General features: G+C 45.5%; 1 protein-coding gene across 2 annotated transcripts in view; it reads left to right on the top strand.

Moving 5' to 3' along the window:
- The window catches only part of LOC139416061 (neuroligin-2-like), a 272768-nt gene that overhangs the window by 112364 nt on the left and 141286 nt on the right, over positions 1-19118 (top strand). For both annotated transcript variants that reach the window (XM_071164311.1, XM_071164310.1), the window contains exon 3: positions 11092-11145. In XM_071164311.1, the coding sequence (XP_071020412.1) occupies positions 11092-11145 (54 nt within the window). The remainder of the gene's footprint in view (positions 1-11091; positions 11146-19118) is intronic.

Genomic DNA, 19118 nt, shown 5'->3' with positions numbered 1-19118 from the left:
ACTGTGGATATAGATACTTTTGTACCTGTTTCCTCCAGCATCTTCACAAGGTCCTTTGCTGTTGTTTTGGGATTGGTGCGAAAAGTGCAAATCAAAGTACGTTCATCTCTAGGAGACAGAACTTCCTGAGCGGTATGACGGCTGCGTGGTCCCATGGTGTTTATACTTGCGTACTATTGTCTGTACAGATGAACATGGTACCTTCAGGCGTTTGGAAATTGCTCCCAAGGATGAACCGGACTTGTGGAGGTCTACATTTTTTTTTCTGAGGTCTTGGCTGATTTCTTTTGATTTTCCCATGGTGTCAAGCAAAGAGGCACTGCATTTGAAGGTAGGCCTTGAAATACATCCACAGGTACACCTCCAATTGACTCAAATTATGTCAATTAGCCTATCAGAAGCTTCTAAAGCAATGACATCATTTTCTGTAATTTTCCAAGCTGTTTAAAGGGACAGGCAACTTAGTGTATGTAAACTTCTGACCCAATGGAATTGTGATACAGTGAAGTTATCTGTCTGTAAACAGTTGTTGGAAAAATGACTTGTGTCATGCACAAAGTAGATGTCCTAACCGACTTGCCAAAAACTATAGTTTGTTAACAAGAAATTTGTGGAGTGGTTGAAAAACGAGTTTTAATGACTCCAACCTAAGTGTATGTAAACTTCCCACTTCAATTGTACATGCTGAACCTTTCATTTGTAGCTAAGGGAAAAACAGCACCACCTTCCAATCTGTAATCTTCAACATACAGTAGGATCTGGATGAGAAGTGAATATAGAAATGTTTCTCATACCAGACACTGGATTTAGACAAACGTTATACCGTCAGGGAAAAGAGTTTGACATGTCACCGTAAACTCTTCCCTGGATAGTTTGATTTAGTTGAATAGGGTCCCTTAGGGAATCCAGAGCTATAATTCTAGATCAGTTACACACTTGTGTGTAAAAGGAAATGCACGCAGATCTATCGTACTACAGATCTATAACAACTGTGAGTAGTTATGGCGATAGAGGAGACTAGATTCGTACACAGGCTGCATCTCAAATTGCCCTCTATTCCCTACATTTTGCAATACTTTTGGCGAGAGCCTTCTGGGCCCTTGTCAAAAGCAGTGCACTAAATAGGGAATAGGGTGCCATTTGGGACGCAGGCCACAGTGTTGGTCCTATTCTTGTGATGTATAATAAGCTCCATGTGGGAATCAAGGTGTCTTTACTGATTCTAGATCAGTTATCCATCTCTGTGGAGATGGATAGAGAGGGAACAGATCCACTGCAGTGTTCAGCAGTGTTCAGTGCATCCATTGTTACTTGTTCTTCAATTCACCTTGGTAAACAAGACATTCATATTCTATATTTTGGAAGATGTTTTTTGAAAAGTTACAGTCAAAAGTTTGGACACCTACTCATTCCAGAGTTTTTCTTTTTTGTACTATTTTCTACATTGTAGAATAATAGTGAAGACATCAACACTATGAAATAACACATATGGAATCATTTAGCAACCAAAAAAGGTGTTAAACAAATCCAAATATATTTTATATTTGAGATTCTTCAAAGTAGCCACCCTTTGTCTTGACATTCTCTCAACCAGCTTCATGAGGTAGGCACCTGGAATGCATTTCAATTAACAGGTGTGCCTTGTTAAAAGTTAACTTGTGGAATTTCTTTCCTCTTAATGCATTTGAGCCAATCAGTTGTGTTTTGACAAGGTAGGGGTGGTATACAGAAGACAGCCCTATTTGGTAAAACACCAAGTCCATGTTTTGTCAAAAACAGCTCAAAAACAGCTCAAATAAGCAAAGAGAAATGACGGTCCGTCATTACTTTAAGACATGAAGGTCAATAAATCCAGACAACTTCAAGAACTTCGCAAACACCATCATGCTCTATGGTGAAACTGGCTCTCATGAGGACCACCACAGGAAAGGAAGACCCAGAATTACCTCTGCTGCAGAGAATAAGTTAATTAGAGATACTAGCCTCAGATTGCAGCCCAAATAAATGCTTCACAGAGTTCAAGTAACAGACACATCTCAACATCAACTGTTCAGAGGAGACTGTGTGAATCAGGCCTTCATGGTTGAATTGCTGCAGAGAAACCACTACTAAAGGACACCAATAAGAAGAAGAGACTTTGAGACTTTGGGCCAAGAAACACGACCAGTGGAAATCTGTCCTTTGGTCTGATGAGTCCAAATTTGACATTTTTGGTTCCAACCGCCATGTCTTTGTGAGACGCAGAGTAGTGAACTGATGATCTCCGCAAGTGTGGTTCCCACTGTGAAGCATGGAGGAGGAGGTGTGATGGTATGGGGTACTTTGCTGGTGATACTGTCTGTGATTTATTTAGAATTCAAGGCACACTGCATTCTGCAGTGATAGTACATCTGGTTTGCTCTTAGTGGGACGATTAATTTGTTTTTCAACAGAACAATGACCCAATACACCTCCAGGCTGCGTAAGGACTATTTGACCAAGAATGAGAGTGATGGAGTGCTGCATCAGATGACCTGGCCTCCACAATCACCCGACCTCAACCCAATTAATATGGTTCGGGATGAGTCGGACCGCAGGATGAAGGAAAAGCAGCCAAAAAGTGCTCATCATTTGTGGGAACTCCTTCAAGACTTTTGGAAAAGCGTTCCAGGTGAAGCTGGTTGAGAGAATGCCAAGAGTGTGCAAAGCTGTCATCAAGGCAAAGGGTGGCTACTTTGAAGAATCTCAAATATAAAATATATATTTTATTTGTTTAACACTTCTTTGGTTACTACATGATTCCATATGTGTTATTTAATTCAATGTAGTTCAAATAAAGAACAACCCTTGAATGAATAGGTGTGTCCAAGGTTTTGACTGGTTTTAGGTCTACACAATGTGTTGGTGATATTTTTATGATTGGTCATTGTATTGACTCAGTCACACAGACTGGATACAGACACAGACTGGACACACACACAGACTGGATACACACAGACTGGACACACATAGACTGGACACACACGGACTGGATACACACACAGATTGGATACAGACACAGACTGGATACACACAGACTTCATCAGTCACTGTTTTTCACACTCACCCTCCTGACATCCCCTTCCATCTCTCTCTCTCTCTCTCTCTCGTTCTCTCTCTTTGTCTCTCTCTCTCTTTCTGCCTCACTCTCTCTCTCTCTCTCTTTCTCTCTCCCCCTCTCTCTGTCTCTCTCGCTCTGTCTCTCTCGCTCTGTCTTTCGCTGTCTCTCTCTCGCTGTCTCTCTCTCTGTCACTCTCACTGTCTCTCTCTCCCCCCCCTCTCTCTCTGTCTCTCTCACTGTATCTCTCTCTCTCCCCTTCTCTCTCTCTGTCTCTCTCACTGTCTCTCTCTGTCTCTCTCTGTCTCTCTATCCCCCTCTCTCGCTCTGTCTCTCTCTGTCTCTATATCCCCCTCTCTGTCTCTCTCTCCCCCTCTCTCTGTCTCTCTCGCTCTCTCTCTCGCTTTCTCTCTCTCTCCCCCTCTCCCCCTCTCTGTCTCTGTCTCTTTCGCTGTCTCTCTCTCCCCCTCTCTGTCTCTCTCGCTGTCTCTCTCAATCCCCCTCTCTATCTCTCTCTCTGTCTCTCTCGCTGTCTCTCTCTCTCCCTCTCTCTCCCCCTCTCTGTCTCTCTCTCTGTCTCTCTCCCCCTCTCTCTGTCTCTCTCACTGTCTCTCTCACTCCCCCTCTCTCTCTGTCTCTCTCACTCCCCCTCTCTCTGTCTCTCTCACTCTCCCTCTCTCTCTGTCTCTCTCACTCCCCCTCTCTGTCTCTCTCTCTCCCCCTCTATCTGTCTCTCTCGCTGTCTCTCTCTCCCCCTCTCTCTGTCTCTCTCGCTCTGTCGCTCTATGTCTCTCTCACTGTCTCTGTCTCTCTCTGTCTCTCTCGCTGTCTCTCTCTCTCCCCCTCTCTCTCTCTGTCTCTCTCACTGTCTCTCTCTCCCCTCTCTCTGTCTCTCTCGCTGTCTCTCTCACTCCCCCTCTCTCTGTCTCTCTCACTGTCTCTCTCTCTCCCCCTCTCTCTCTCTCTCTCACTGTCTCTCTCTCCCCCTCTCTCTGTCTCTCTCGCTCTGTCGCTCTATGTCTCTGTCTCTCTCTCTCCTCGCTGTCTCTCTCTCTCCCCCTCTCTCTCTCTGTCTCTCTCACTGTCTCTCTCCCCCCTGTCTCTCTGTCTCTCTCCACCTCCTCTGTCTCTCACTCCCCCTCTCTCTCCCCCTCTCTCACTCCCCCCCTCTCTGTCTCTCTCTCCACCTCCTCTGTCTCTCTCTCTCTCTCTCTCTCTCTCTCTCTCTCTCTCTCTCGCTGTCTCTCTCACTCCCCCTCTCTGTCTCTCTCACTCCCCCTCTCTGTCTCTTCCTCTCTCTGTGGCTCAAAGGGCCGTCTCTTCAGAGCTTGCTGTAGCTGAGGTGGCTAGTGGCTGTGAATGCAAATTAGCCCCCCCCCCCCCCCCCCCCCACACACACACACACACACACACACAGAGGCGCCTCTGCCAGAGCGCACTGCTCACAGTGCCTCTGAAAGTACTGAATGGAGGGGCAGAAATGCAGAGAATGGGAGAAAAGGTAAAGGGAGAGATAGAAAGCAGAAGGTTATTGAAAGATAAACCTCCACCGGAGTTTCACCGGAGTTTCACCGATGTTTACAAGCTGTTGACATGTAACCTACATGTATGAGTACACAAGTCAATACTAAGTCTCCAACCCCTGACCCTCAGGTAATGAAAACATAGACTTACTGTACCCTCTTCTGTTCAGGGAACACAATTAATGACTATAGGATTAATCAATGGAGTTGTGGGCTGGCCTGCCAAACTAGCCATACACTGAACACACACACACACACACACACAGGGAAGATAAGTATCTGTCTGATTTCTACAACATCCCCCCCCCACCCTCCATTTCCAATTTCTTAACTTCCCCAGTGTAGGAGGTGGGTTTTAACACAACACTGTTATTAGGCAGGGACCAGGGATGAGTGATGGAGAGAGAGAGAGAGAGAGAGAGAGAAATGTGAGTGAGAGATTGTTGGAAGAGGAAACTTGGCAGTTACATCTTTTTCCACATTCCCTCCATATTACCTTGATTTTGATCAAATAATGTCCTTCAAGCGTTGCCAAACAACTAAACCTCCCAAAACATATACAAACACGTTCCGAGCGCTTTCCTAAAGGCGGGCTCTGAACGCAGCTCTAATCTATCTGATTAGAAGACACGTTCTGTTCCATTTTAATGGGATTTATGGCATCGTTCCCCAGAGACGGAGGATAAATATTTTCCCTCAACGCGGGGTAGATTACCCAGTAAACCTCCAGATTAGTCCCTTGTCTGCTAGAGAGGAGCACGGAATTACACGGAATCACACGGAATGACATGGAATCACACGGAATCACACGGAATCACATGGAATCACACGGAATCACACGGAATCACACAGAATCACACGGAATCACACGGAATCACACGGAATCACACGGGATCACACGCAGTCCTTGCCAAACATCAAACACACATGGCAGAGACATACATTCACATACAGACACACAGATGCAGCCATGTAGGCACAGACACACACAAACTGTAGACACATGTCAGATGCATATGCATGCATAGCAGATAGACACAAACACTCACACACACACACACTCAGAGAGAGAAAGAAGGAGAGAGAGAAACACATCGTGCCTGTGACTGGTTACATGGGGAGAAAATGGTTTTAACCTTCATGCGTTCTCGATCATCTCCGTTCTTTAAATGTTACTCTATCTGTCTCCCTGTCTGCTTCTGTCTTTCTCCAACCCTCTCATCTCCTGCTCTCTCTGTCTAACTGCTTTCCTGCCCTCTCTGCAGTCTCTCTCTGTCTAACTCTGCTGTCCTGCCCTCTCTGCAAGCTCTCTCTGTCTAACTCTGCTGTCCTGCCCTTCTGCAGTCTCTCTCTGTCTAACTCTGCTGTCCTGCCCTCTCTGCAGTCTCTCTCTGTCTAACTCTGCTGTCTTGCCCTCTCTGCAAGCTCTCTCTGTCTAACTCTGCTGTCCTGCCCTTCTGCAGTCTCTCTCTGTCTAACTCTGCTGTCCTGCCCTTCTGCAGTCTCTCTCTTTCTAACTCGCCCTCTCTGCAGTCTCTCTCTTTCTAACTCGTCCTCTCTGCAGTCTCTCTCTTTCTAACTCGTCCTCTCTGCAGTCTCTCTCTGTCTAACTCGTCCTCTCTGCAGTCTCTCTCTGTCTAACTCGCCCTCTCTGCAGTCTCTCTCTGTCTAACTCGTCCTCTCTGCAGTCTCTCTCTGTCTAACTTGCCCTCTCTGCAGTCTCTCTCTGTGTAACTCGCCCTCTGCAGTCTCTCTCTGTGTAACTCGCCCTCTGCAGTCTCTCTCTGTGTAACTCGCCCTCTGCAGTCTCTCTCTGTCTAACTCGTCCTCTCTGCAGTCTCTCTCTGTCTAACTCTCTGCTGTCTCTCTCTGTCTAATTCGTCCTCTCTGCAGTCTCTCTCTGTCTAACACGTCCTCTCTGCAGTCTCTCTCTGTCTAACTCGCCCTCTCTGCAGTCTCTCTCTGTTTAACTCGTCCTCTCTGCAGTCTCTCTCGTCCTCTCTGCAGTCTCTCTCTGTCTAACTCGTCCTCTCTGCAGTCTCTCTCTGTCTAACTCGTCCTCTCTGCAGTCTCTCTCTGTCTAACTCGCCCTCTCTGCAGTCTCTCTCTGTGTAACTCGTCCTCTCTGTTGTCTCTCTCTGTCTAACTTTTTCTCTCAATATCCCTTCCCAGTCTGTCTGTCTGTCTGTCTGTCTGTCTGTCTGTCTGTCTGTCTGTCTGTCTGTCTGTCTGTCTGAATCTCTTTCAATCTCTCTCTCAAGCTCTCTCTCAAGCTCTCTCTCTGTGTTCAAACACCTATCTTCCTCCATTACACTGTTTATACTTTTTTTTACCTCACATTCTCCTTCCGTTATAAATATGTATTTTTCACACTGATTCTCTTCATATGAAACACCCTATTTTCTCCTTTTCTCTCACCTTATAATGCCTCACTCTGTTCTGTTTCTGAGGGAGGGAGGGAGGGAGGGGGAGAGAGGGAGGGAGAGAGGGAGGGGGAGAGAGGGAGGGGATAGAGAGAGAGGGAGGGAGAGAGGGAGGGAGGGAGAGAAGGGGAGAGAGAGAGAGGGAGGGAGGGGGGCTAGAGAGAGAGCGAGAGAGAGAGAGGGAGGGAGAGAGGGAGGGGGATAGAGAGAGAGCGAGGGGGGAGAGAGGGAGGGGGAGAGAAGGGGAGAGAGAGAGAGGGAGGGAGAGAGGGAGGGGGAGAGAAGGGGAGAGAGAGAGAGGGAGGGAGAGAGGGAGGGGGAGAGAAGGGGAGAGAGAGAGAGGGAGGGAGAGAGGGAGGGGAGAGAAGGGGAGAGAGAGAGAGGGAGGGAGAGAGGGAGGGGGAGAGAAGGGGAGAGAGAGAGAGAGAGGGAGGAGGGAGGGGGAGAGAAGGGGAGAGAGAGAGAGAGAGAGAGAGAGAGAGAGAGAGAGAGAGAGAGAGAGAGAGAGAGAGAGAGAGAGAGAGAGAGAGAGAGAGAGAGAGAGAGAGAGAGAGAGAGAGAGAGAGAGAGAGAGAGAGAGAGAGAGAGAGAGAGAGAGAGAGAGAGAGAGAGAACTAAGTAACACTGGACAACAAATAGAGATGTGTGACCTATCCATGTTAATCAGTAACCTAAACAGATGTTCTAGATGGTCTTCATAAAGGAACATAGAGAGTTTAGTTAAAAGGCCAGATTGAATGCTGTAGCAGTCCCTGCTACAGAACCATATATAGTAAACCAATGAATCATACTTGGTGATTTTTCACACATAGAATATCTAAATATTCTATAAATAGATAGTGTTAAAGATAGTCATGACACACACACACACACACACACACACACACACACACACAGTGTTGCCATCTGCTGACAAGGCATGCCCCACGGAATGGGTGGGTGGCTGACTCATGCTTCCACAGGTTGGAGGAGGGGTGACGAAGGGAGAGACAGGGGCTTGGAGAAATACGTGTGGTGCGTGAGTCATCATAAATAAAACACGGTGAGACTAGACACACACACCCCGTGTACTCCTCCTCTCAACCCAACCACCATCATTCCTCTTTTTAGTCCACTTCCAGGCTGTCAGTGAAACGCTCAGTGACTCATACGTCAACCTGTACAATCACACTGCTGTCTGCTGGACACAATTAGACGCTTACCACGAAGACTATACTTACTCTGTCTGTCTGCACAGACACATGTTAATAGATACACATGCACACACTGTGGTTGCGTAGATTCACTCTGATATACACACAGGTTCACACACACACACACACACACACACACACACACACACACACACACACACACACACACACACACACACACACACACACACACACCGTGGGTGGTGTGGCTGGTGTGAGCATCCGTGCTGTCTTTATAGCTAGGGGGGAGCCTGTGTGGCTGTGTTTGTGTGTATGGGTGTGTGTGTGTGTGTGTGTGTTAGAGGTGGAAGTAGAGCTGAAATAAAACATTATGTAACCTGGTTCACAGTCAGTGAGCTGCTCTGCACCAGCCCTGAGTTCCAATACTATTCCAAATCATTTCAAATACTTTATCTGTGGTTGATTGAGCTTGCCTGGCATTATGGAGCCAGTAGAATGATCCGAAAATGGCCAAACCCTACCCATATGGCGCTCTAGGCAGGCCAGAGCAAACGCTCAAAGTGTACGAGAGTTTGCCGGGAGATGGGAGGGAAAGGAAAGGAGGAAATAAGGTATATTTTTTGGAAGTTAGGAGGGAGAAAGTCGGGGGGGGGGGGGCATAGAAGAAAGATGGTGTAAAGTAACGGACAAAGAAGATATGAGAAAAGGGAGAAAGAGTGGGAGTGCTTCTACACCTGCATTGCTTGCTGTTTGGGGTTTTAGGCTGGGTTTCTGTACAGCACTTTGAGATATCAGCTGATGTAAGAAGGGCTATATAAATACATTTGATTTGATTTGAGTGCATAGAGGAGAGGAGTTGTAATGAAACAGAGGACAAGGCTCCTTTTTCCTCACTAAATGTACAGTAACTTTTAGCAAGGGTCAATTACACTATCGTGATGGATGTCAAAGCTTTTATAATAATATTCTAACACTCGACCCTGCTAAACAAACACTGCTATTGTTCCAGTTTACACTTGTTTTAGCTCTTTCCAAAAAATCACTTCCAGGCAAAGCTTTTCTTCTACATTTTCTGCCCGAAAATGCTGTGGTAAACATTAGCGCAGTCTCTTAAATCCTCCTTGTGACTTGAAAGGTGTCTAGATACAGTGGACAGGGATTCATTGACTTTGTTATTAGGGGATATCAACCCTTCTGTCTTTTCACAGTCCATAAATAATCATTATGTTGAACGATGTACCCTACACACAGGACACGTCGGACAGGGTGACATGCTGCTTCTCTTACCATTTGCACAGCTGTATCCAATCAGCATCGCGAAGGGTCGCAATTCTTTAAGTTCTACCCAATGTTTTGCATCTGTAAGCCATTTTACCTCGGGTTCATTTTGATCTGACTGACGGTGACCTTCATTAAGAACAGCCAGTGACACAATCACACACTCTTATGGTTGTCTATCTATGTAGACCTTTTCTGAGCTGTCACTGCAGTTACAGAACTTCATTTGTCCACAAATAACACATACAGTCAGACTTCCTGGTTTTCGGCCTATCAGAGCAGGGCAGGGCTGTGATTGGCAGGGGGGGACAGTGATGGAGTCCTGCCCATTGTTTCCCTCCTAGCTAGCTGTAAGCCCAACAGCAGATTGTGCTTCCTGTTAGCCCAGGCCTCTTTCTTGATTGGCTGCTTCCCTGATTGCTGCTTTGCATATCACAAGATTAGTTCCTCAACAACAAACTTCCACTTATGAGGGGAGGGGAGGGGAGGGAGAGGAGAGACGAGCAGCATCACTCTGTTCTCTCTCTCTTCCCTCTCCCTCTCCATCCCTCTCCTCCGTTTGCCAAGAATAGCTGGTGGGCAGATGCAGATTGAATTACATGCATCTTTTACCCACCACACAGCACACACTCCGCTAACTAGCATCAACCTACATGCCATTTCTAATTGACACACAGCTTGTTGTGCGTTGTATGTGTAATTACTCATTCACTGGGGGGAATGGCATTGAGGTTTACCGCTAAGCCACACACACACACACACACACACACACACACACACACACTGCACACCTGTGTCCCTTTCCCCTGTTTTCTAACACATGCTTAACATGATCTCTCATTGTTACAGGTCCCTTCCCCTGTGTCTCTCTCTCACTAACGATGGCTGACTAATAAAGATATCATTTTGTTGTGTGTGTTTAAAAAAAAAAACGAATCTAATGTGTTTATCTTGTTGATGTTGTACAAAGCATTGTGGGAACTGTAGTTTACATATAGGGATAAGGAAGGAGTGTGTCAGTGTTTGTGTGAAAAAATGTAGCACGCTACTCATGGGTCACAACAAGGGGTTGTTGTCGATTTTGGATGAAGTCAGCGTTTTGTTTTGGTTTCGACGAGGCCCACTCCTCCCCTTTTGTACCCCTCTTCCCGACGTTCCTTTTTTGGGTTGTGAGGGGAGAAGGGGGGAGTAAGGGTGGGAGATGTTTTTCTAACCACAGATACTCATTCTCTAATCCTCCTTTCATAGATTTTTACTATGGTTCCCTGAAGCCATAAACACAACTTGAACACAAGTAACAAAACATGGGTTCCGGAAGGGCAGCGCAACCGATAAACCACTAGTAAACAACCAATCACAACTCTTTATCTGTTTCTCCCGGGTGACAAGGCGTGATTGAGTCTTCAGATTGGAGGTCGTTCTTTTATCTTGACAGAAGCGGTTGTTGTCTTTTCTAATAATGAGTCTGTCTGTTTTTGTTTTTAGAAAGAGACAGAAAAGACTTGGCTGAACTTTCTCTTTTTTTGCTCTTTCTTCTTTTCTTCTTTACACTTTTTCTTTGCGTTTTTTTTGCCAGTAATCTTTTTTGAATTTTCTCTTTTCTCTTTTTCCCCCCCTTTTTTTCTTGCACCCTATAGGTCCGCTCACAAAAAAACACCACGAGTCTACAATGAACAGACCGAGAGATGAAGGTATTTTTCGTTGCATGTTTTTCCTTTTTTTCTTGTTTTTAAAAGTATTTTTGGGGGGATATATAGAGAGACATAAGTAAAAACAGACATCTATTAGCTATGCGGTACACGATATATATGTTTAAATATATACAATGTGTTGGCGTTTGTGTCTGTGTTGATTGAGTATCATCGTATTCATTTTGAATTCATAGAACCAATAGCTTATTCACTGAGAGAAAGCATTAGCTTAATAGCAGTTTGAGGATGACAGTCCTTGGCTAACCTCATCACCAGGTTCAATTGCTATCGCATACAACGAGAAAGAGCCGGCTGGTGGGCAAGATTAGACTAATATAATAGTTATGAAATCAACATTGTGTCATCTCTATAGAGTTCATTTCGCATACAAAAAAACCTCTCAGACACATTGACTGACTGACTGACTAGACAGGGAGTTTGACGACCTGGAATATGGCCTCTATATAACATTTTTCTTTCACCATTGTTGTTCCTCCCACAACATTAATTAAAGTTAATGTTAATGTGATGCAGCCGAATAGCTATTGAGATATGACTCACGGTGGGATAGATGTACCTAGCTTCAAAAGTCAAGGTTAGGGGAGCCTGAGCCAGATAGAGAAAGGGAAAATTGAGAGAGAGAGATAGATAGAAAGAAATAAAGAAATAAAGAAAGAAGAAAGAAAGAAAGAAAGAAAGAAAGAAATTTAGATTTTTTTTTTTTAAAGAAATACATTATTCTCCTTTTTATGAAGGCCTCTTCCTTTGTGTTTTCTCAACAGAAACAGACACAACAACACTATTAGCTGCCCCCATCTTGCCTCTTGGAGTCATTTCTTGACCAATAGAAAATGGCTGTTGTCGATATGATGCACATCAGTTTCCTATGTTTCAGCTCTTTTTTTGAGTGTACAAAAGTTCATATTTTTCTCTTGGGTGTTCTTTTGATATTTCTTGGGTATTTTCTTAGGTGAAAGGTGTGCAGAGTTGGGGTAAAGATAATATGGAGTTTCTCTTTGCTCGAACACATTGACACAGGTTGTGATATGGCAATTAGATGTACTTGGGGCCAACGACAGATTGGCTTCATGAAATGAATATTTTACAATAGATCATGTTTCTGAAAACAGAATACCTGTCCCTAACCTCATAACGTCACTATATTTTCCAAATGTCAAATACTAATTCATACCTCTGTTTACTAGACCTCCACCCATGTCACCTTTCAAAAACCGGACTCCTAAGTCCTCAATACAGGAAGGACTTAATACTAACCCCTGGAGCTTATTCAGGAGGGTGTCACTTCTGTTTACAAAGTTTCAGATAGAAATGTCATGTGTCGAGCTGAAAATCCACCTTATTTTGCTAGAGACTCATGTCAGACAGAGGACATAGATACACTTTGGGACGTAGAAGAGATAATTGGAACATAGCCCAAGTATTACTGTAACATCTACTTCCTGCCTCTGACTTCCTGTCACGACTAGAGGCATTGTCACGGTGCTATTTGGCTGTTGTTGCTTTGGCCTGATAGTGAATTCCATCACGATACATATCACCTGAGTGGACCCTTAGTCTTACAATAGTCCAATTGAGTTTCTCTGTATAACACAGACATTTTATTGAACACTTTCAATGCTTTGTATGAAAAAAAAGAGTTCTGATTTTAATGAGTGAACAGAAAGCATTCAGTAGTCATTCAAGAAATCATATTCAAGCCAAAGAAAAGAAGAAAGATATTGTCAAGGACAACTGCAAGTCCTTGACTAGCACTTCGTAATGCTTTCTCCTAGGTTCAGGTGTTGTGAAGGTAAGGAGGTTATTTGGCTGTAGCAATGTTCTATACTGAACCCATATAAAAAGATTGATTGATCTCTGAGGATAGGAGTGTGTGTGTGTGTGTGTGTGTGTGTGTGTGTGTGTGTGTGTATCACTCTGTCCCGCTCTCTCACACCCCTCCGTCAAATTTTATCAGAAAGGACTGAGGCCCACCTGAGCCCCTAGAACATGACCACAGACCCTTACACACACACACACAAACACACACACACACCTGGCACTTACATTTACTTCACCTCTACGTCTATCTCTCTTTTATCATAGACCTGTCGATTTCACTGAACAAAAATATAAACGCAACATGCAACAATTTCTAAGATTTTACTGAGTTACAGTTCACATATAGAAATAGTTCAATTTAAATAAATTCATTAGGTACTAATCAAGGGATTTCACATGACTGGGAATACAGATATGCATCTGTTAGTCACAGATACTTTAAGAGAAAGGTAGGGGCGTGGGTCAGAAAACCAGTCAGTATCTGGTGTGACCACCATTTGTCTCATGCAGCGTGACACATCTCATTCGTATAGAGCATCCCAAACGTGATCAATGGGTGACATGTCTGGTGAGTATGCAGGTTATGGAAGGATTGGGTCATTTTCAGCTTCCAGGAATTGTGTACAGATTCTTGCAACATGGGGCCATGCATTATCATGCTGATACATGAGATGATGGCGGCGGATGAATGTCACGACAATGGGACTCAGGATCTCATCAAGGTATCTCTGTGCATTCAAGTTGTCATCGATAAAATGCTTGTTTGTTGTCTGTAGCTTTTGCCGACCCATACCATAACCCCACCGCCACCATGGGGCAATCTGTTCACAACGGTGACATCAGCAAACCCCAGGCCCACACGATGCCGGGCCATCGAAGGTGAGCATTGGCACACTGAAGTCAGTTACAATGCCAACGCCATCAGGTTAAGGCCTTGGTGAGAACGACAAGCACACAGATGAGCTTCCCTGAGATGGTTTCTGACAGTTTGTGCAGAAATTCTTCAGTTGTGCAAACCCACAGTTTCATCAGCTATCCAGGTGGTTGGTTTCAGACGATCCTGCAGGGGAAGATGCCAGATGTGTAGGTCCTGGTCTGGCATAGTTACACGTGGTCTGCGTTTGTTAGGCCGGTTGGACGTACTGCCAAATTCTCGAAAATAACGTTTTAGTTGGCTTATGGTAGAGAAATTAACATTAAATTATCTGGCAACAGCTCTGGTGGACATTCCTGCAGTCAGCATGTCAATTGCACACCCTCATAATCTGAGACATAGGTGGCATTGTGTTGTGTGACAAAACGGCACATTTTAGAATGGCCTTTTATTGTCCCCACCACAAGGTGCACCTGTGTAACAATCATGCTGTTTAATCAGATTATTGATATGCCACACCTGTCAGGTGGATGGATTATCTTGTCAAAGGAGAAATGCTCAGTAACAGGGATGTAAATACATTTGTGCACAACATTTGAAAGAAATACGCTTTTTGTGCATATGGCACATTTGTGGGATCTTTTATTTCAGCTCATGAAACAGAGGACCAATGCTGCGTTTATATTTGTGTTCAGTGTAGTTGCTCCACGGACATGTTGGTAAACCTAGAAAAAAAACAAATCTAACATTTATCACGAAATACCAAGAAATGTTTTCAATATTTGACCAAGAAACTTTACAAATTTGTTCAAACGTTTTGAAAAATTGATAGAATCAGTGCAGTTTCTCTGCAATAAAACCATGCCGAAACAACTCTATTTATATGCAGCACAGTGCAGCAGAAAGACTAAGTGTCCTCGACCTTACATGTGAAGTACTTAAACAGGACAATAAAAACATGTTACCTAAACTACAGCCAGACTATACAGGATGTCTGATTTGAGAAAAATAGCATTAATATGTCACATATGTCTTTTGTACGTGTGGAATAGGACAAATACACTATATATACAAAAGTATGTGGACACCCCTTCAAATTAGTGCATTCAGCTATTTCAGTCACACCCGTTGCTGACGTGTATACAATTGAGCACACAGCCATGCAATCTCCATAGGAAGACATTGGCAGTAAAAGGCCTTACCGAGAGCTTAGTGACTTTCAACGTGCCATCGTCTTAGGATGTCACCTTTCCAACAAGTCCGCCCTGCTAGAGTCAACTATAAGGGCTGTTATCGTGAAGTGGAAATGTCTAGGAGCAAGAACGGGCCACACAAGCTCACAGAATGGATCCACAGAGTGTTGAAGGGTGTAGCAAGTCAAGATTGTCTGTCCTCAGGTTGCAACACTCACTACCGAGTTCCAAACTGCCTCAGGAAGCATTGTCAGCACAAGAACTGTTCGTCGGGAGCTTCATGAAAAGGCCTGCCTCGGCCATGGAAGATCACCATGTGCAATGCCAAGCGTCGGATGGAGTGGTGTAAAGCTCGCCGCCATTGGACTCGAATCTGGGTTTGGCGGATGCCAGGAGAACACTACCTGCATAGTGCCAATTGTAAAGTTTGGTGGAGGAATAATGGTCTGGGGCTGTTTTTCGTGGTTCGGGCTTGGCCCCTTAGTTCCATTGAAGGGAAATCTTAACACTACAGCATATAATGACATTCCCGGCGATTATGTGCTTCCAACTTTGGGGCAACAGTTTGGGGAAGGCCCTTTCCTGTTGCAACATGACAATGCACCTGTGCACAAAGCGAGGTCCATACAGAAATGGTTTGTCGAGATCGGTGTGGAAGAACTTGAATAACCTGCACAGAGCCCTGACCTCAACCCCATCAAACACCTTTGAGATTAATTGTAACCCCCGACTGCGAGCCAGGCCTATTCGCCCAACATCAGTGCCGACCTCACTAATGCTCTTTTGGCTGAATGGAAACAAGTCCCCACAGCAATGTTCCAACATATAGTGGAAAGCCTTCCCAGAAGTGGAGGCTGTTATAGCAGAAAAGGGGCGACCAACTCTATGTAGTTCCTGCTTGAGCTGTTCTTGTCATTTAATGTTCTGCCATGTTGGCCGATATTATGTCATGTTTCATGGTTTGTGTGGACCCCAGGAAGAGTAGCTGCTGCTTTTGCAACAGCTAATGGGGATCCTAATAATATACCAAAACTCCATATTAATGCCCATGATTTTGGAATGAGATGTTCAATGAGCAGGTGTCCACATACTTTTGGTATGTAGTGTATATGCACCCATCAAATTATTATTATTATTAATATTATTAATATTATTCCACGATGTTATACATTACTTCACCTATAATGAGTCTTTGAATCGAGGCTGCAATGTTCTGTATGTTAATCGGGCCTTGGTGAACAATAGTTATATCTTAATGAATGTACTTTATATCACTTTATTATCTGTTTATTACCCTGCTCTTCAAGATAACATAGAGAAACAAAGTAAAGAGAAGATGAAAGAAATTGTCTAGAGACAGAGATGGTAGAGTACTGACTAGAGCTAACCAGAGTGCACTCTTAGTAAAATTGGTTAATGGTGGAGGAAGATGCAGAGGTAGCTCTGTAGTGTGTCCCTCACTTTGCCTCTCTCTTGAGTTTTCTCACAACCTCTCATCTGCTCTCTCTGTCGGACTCAACACTCATTTCTGTACTGCCTTCTCTCTCTGCCCTGTTTTCTCTCCCTCTTTCTATACCCCTTCCCTCTCTCTCTCTCTCTCTCTCTCCCTCCTCGCTTCTCTCTCCCATCCTTCTCTCATTCCTTCTCTCTCGCTCTCCCTCTCTCTGCTTCCTCTCTCTCTCTCCCTCCTCGCTTCTCTCTCCCATCCTTGTCTCTTTCACTCTCTTTCCCTCTCTCTCTCAATGCTCTCTCTCTCCTCCGCATCCCCCCTCTCTCTCTGCTTCCTCTCCCTCTCTCCCTCCTCGCTTCTCTCTCCCATCCTTCTCTCATTCCCTCTCTCTCTCTCTGCTCTCGCTCTCCCTCTCTCTCTCTCTCTCTCTGCTTCTTCTCTCTCTCTCCCTCCTCACTTCTCTCTCCAACCCCTCTCTCTCTCTCTCCTCCGCATCCCCCCTCTCTCTCTCTCTCTCCCTTATCTCTTTCACTCTCTTTCCCTCTCTCTCTCTCTCCTCCACATCCCCCCTCTCCCTCTCTCTCTGCTTTTTCTCTCTCTCTCCAACCCCTCTCTCTTTCACTGCCTTTCCCTCTCTCTCTGTTCTCTTGCTCTCCTCCTCATCTCCCTGTCTCCCTCCCCCTCTCTCTGCTCCCTCTTTCTCTCTCTCCCCCTCACTACCCTCCATTCTTTACCTCCCTCCTATCTTCCTCCTCTCCTCCTCCCCTCCCTCCCTCTATCTCTGCTCCCCCCCCCCCCCCTTCTCTCTCTTTCTCTCTGATGTTGTGTGCTCCTGCAGTACACAGGTATTGGCTCCTGTAACAGCAGCTTTGCCTCTGGGCCACAGGATCTCATCTGCTGATGTCTTAGAATCTCATCTCTGTTCCTTCTCCTCTCACCATAGTACACACACACACACACACACACACACACACACACACACACACACACACACACACACAGGCAGGCAGGCAGGCAGGCATACGGGTGCACACACACACACACACACATCATATCTCCCATTCACACACATCTCACAAGTCTATTCTCAGTCTTTTGAAATACTAGAGAACATACTCGTCTATGCTGTCTGGGTATTTTCCCTCTAATTACTAACTAAACCTTGGAAGAATACACCCTGTACTACACTTCCTCCATTGTGAGTCTCATAGTGGGTTAGTCACTCTGTACAGTGAAGATGTTTATTTCTATGTAAGGCATAAGTAGACAGGCAAACCCAGGCTGGAACAATAGAGTTGATATGAGAAGACACAAGACTAGAATAGAACAGGAAGTAGAACAGGTGGATACATGGAAGGACACGATAGGAGGGGAGAGGAGAAAAGAGAAGAGGAGAGGAGAAAAGAGGACAAGATGAGACAAGTGGGAAAGGGAAAGGAGAGGAGAAAAGAGGACAAGATGAGACAAGTGGGAAAGGGAAAGGAGAGGAGAGGGTGGAAAGGGAAAGGAGAGGAGAGGGTGGAAAGAGAAAGGAGGGGAGAGGGTGGAAAGAGAAGAGGAGAGGAGAGGGTGGAAAGAGGAGAGGGTGGAAAGGGAAAGGAGAGGAGAGGGTGGAAAGAGAAGAGGAGAGGGTGGAAAGAGAAGAGGAGAGGAGAGGGTGGAAAGGGAAAGGAGAGGAGAGGGTGGAAAGAGAAGAGGAGAGGAGAGGGTGGAAAGAGAAGAGGAGAGGAGAGGGTGGAAAGAGAAGAGGAGAGGAGAGGGTGGAAAGGGAAAGGAGAGGAGAGGGTGTAAAGAGAAGAGGAGAGGAGAGGGTGGAAAGAGGAGAGGGTGGAAAGGGAAAGGAGAGGAGAGGGTGGAAAGAGAAAGGAGAGGAGAGGGTGGAACGAGAAAGGAGAGGAGAGGGTGGAAAGAGAAGAGAGGAGAGGGTGGAAAGAGAAGAGGAGTGGCGAGGGTGGAAAGGGAAAGGAGAGGGTGGAAAGAGAAGAGGAGAGGAGAGGGAGGAAAGAGAAGAGGAGAGGAGAGGGTGGAAAGGGAAAGGAGAGGAGAGGGTGGAAAGAGAAGAGGAGAGGAGAAAAGAGGACAAGGTGAGACAAGTGGGAAAGGGAAAGGAGAGGAGAGGCGAGGGTGGAAAGGGAAAGGAGAGGGTGGAAAGAGAAGAGGAGAGGAGAGGGTGGAAAGAGAAGAGGAGAGGAGAGGGTGGAAAGGGAAAGGAGAGAAGAGGAGAGGAGAGGGTTGAAAGGGAAAGGAGAGGAGATTGTGGAAAGAGAAGAGGAGAGGAGAGGGTGGAAAGAGAAGAGGAGAGGAGAGGGTGGAAAGGGAAAGGAGAGAAGAGGGTGGAAAGGGAAAGGAGAGGAGAGGGTGGAAAGAGAAGAGGAGAGGGTGGAAAGAGAAGAAGAGAGGAGTGGGTGGAAAGAGAAGAGGAGAGGAGAGGGTGGAAAGGGAAAGGAGAGGAGAGGGTGGAAAGAGAAGAGGAGAGGAGAGGGTGGAAAGAGAAGAGGAGAGGGTGGAAAGAGAAGAGGAGAGGAGAGGGTGGAAAGGGAAAGGAGAGGAGAGGGTGGAAAGGGAAAGGAGAGGGTGGAAAGAGAAGAGGAGAGGAGAAGGTGGAAAGAGAAGAAGA

This window comes from Oncorhynchus clarkii, chromosome 9 (genome assembly GCF_045791955.1).
Source record: "Oncorhynchus clarkii lewisi isolate Uvic-CL-2024 chromosome 9, UVic_Ocla_1.0, whole genome shotgun sequence".
Classification (NCBI taxonomy): Eukaryota; Metazoa; Chordata; class Actinopteri; order Salmoniformes; family Salmonidae; genus Oncorhynchus; species Oncorhynchus clarkii.
This window is presented reverse-complemented; position numbering and strand designations above follow the sequence as displayed.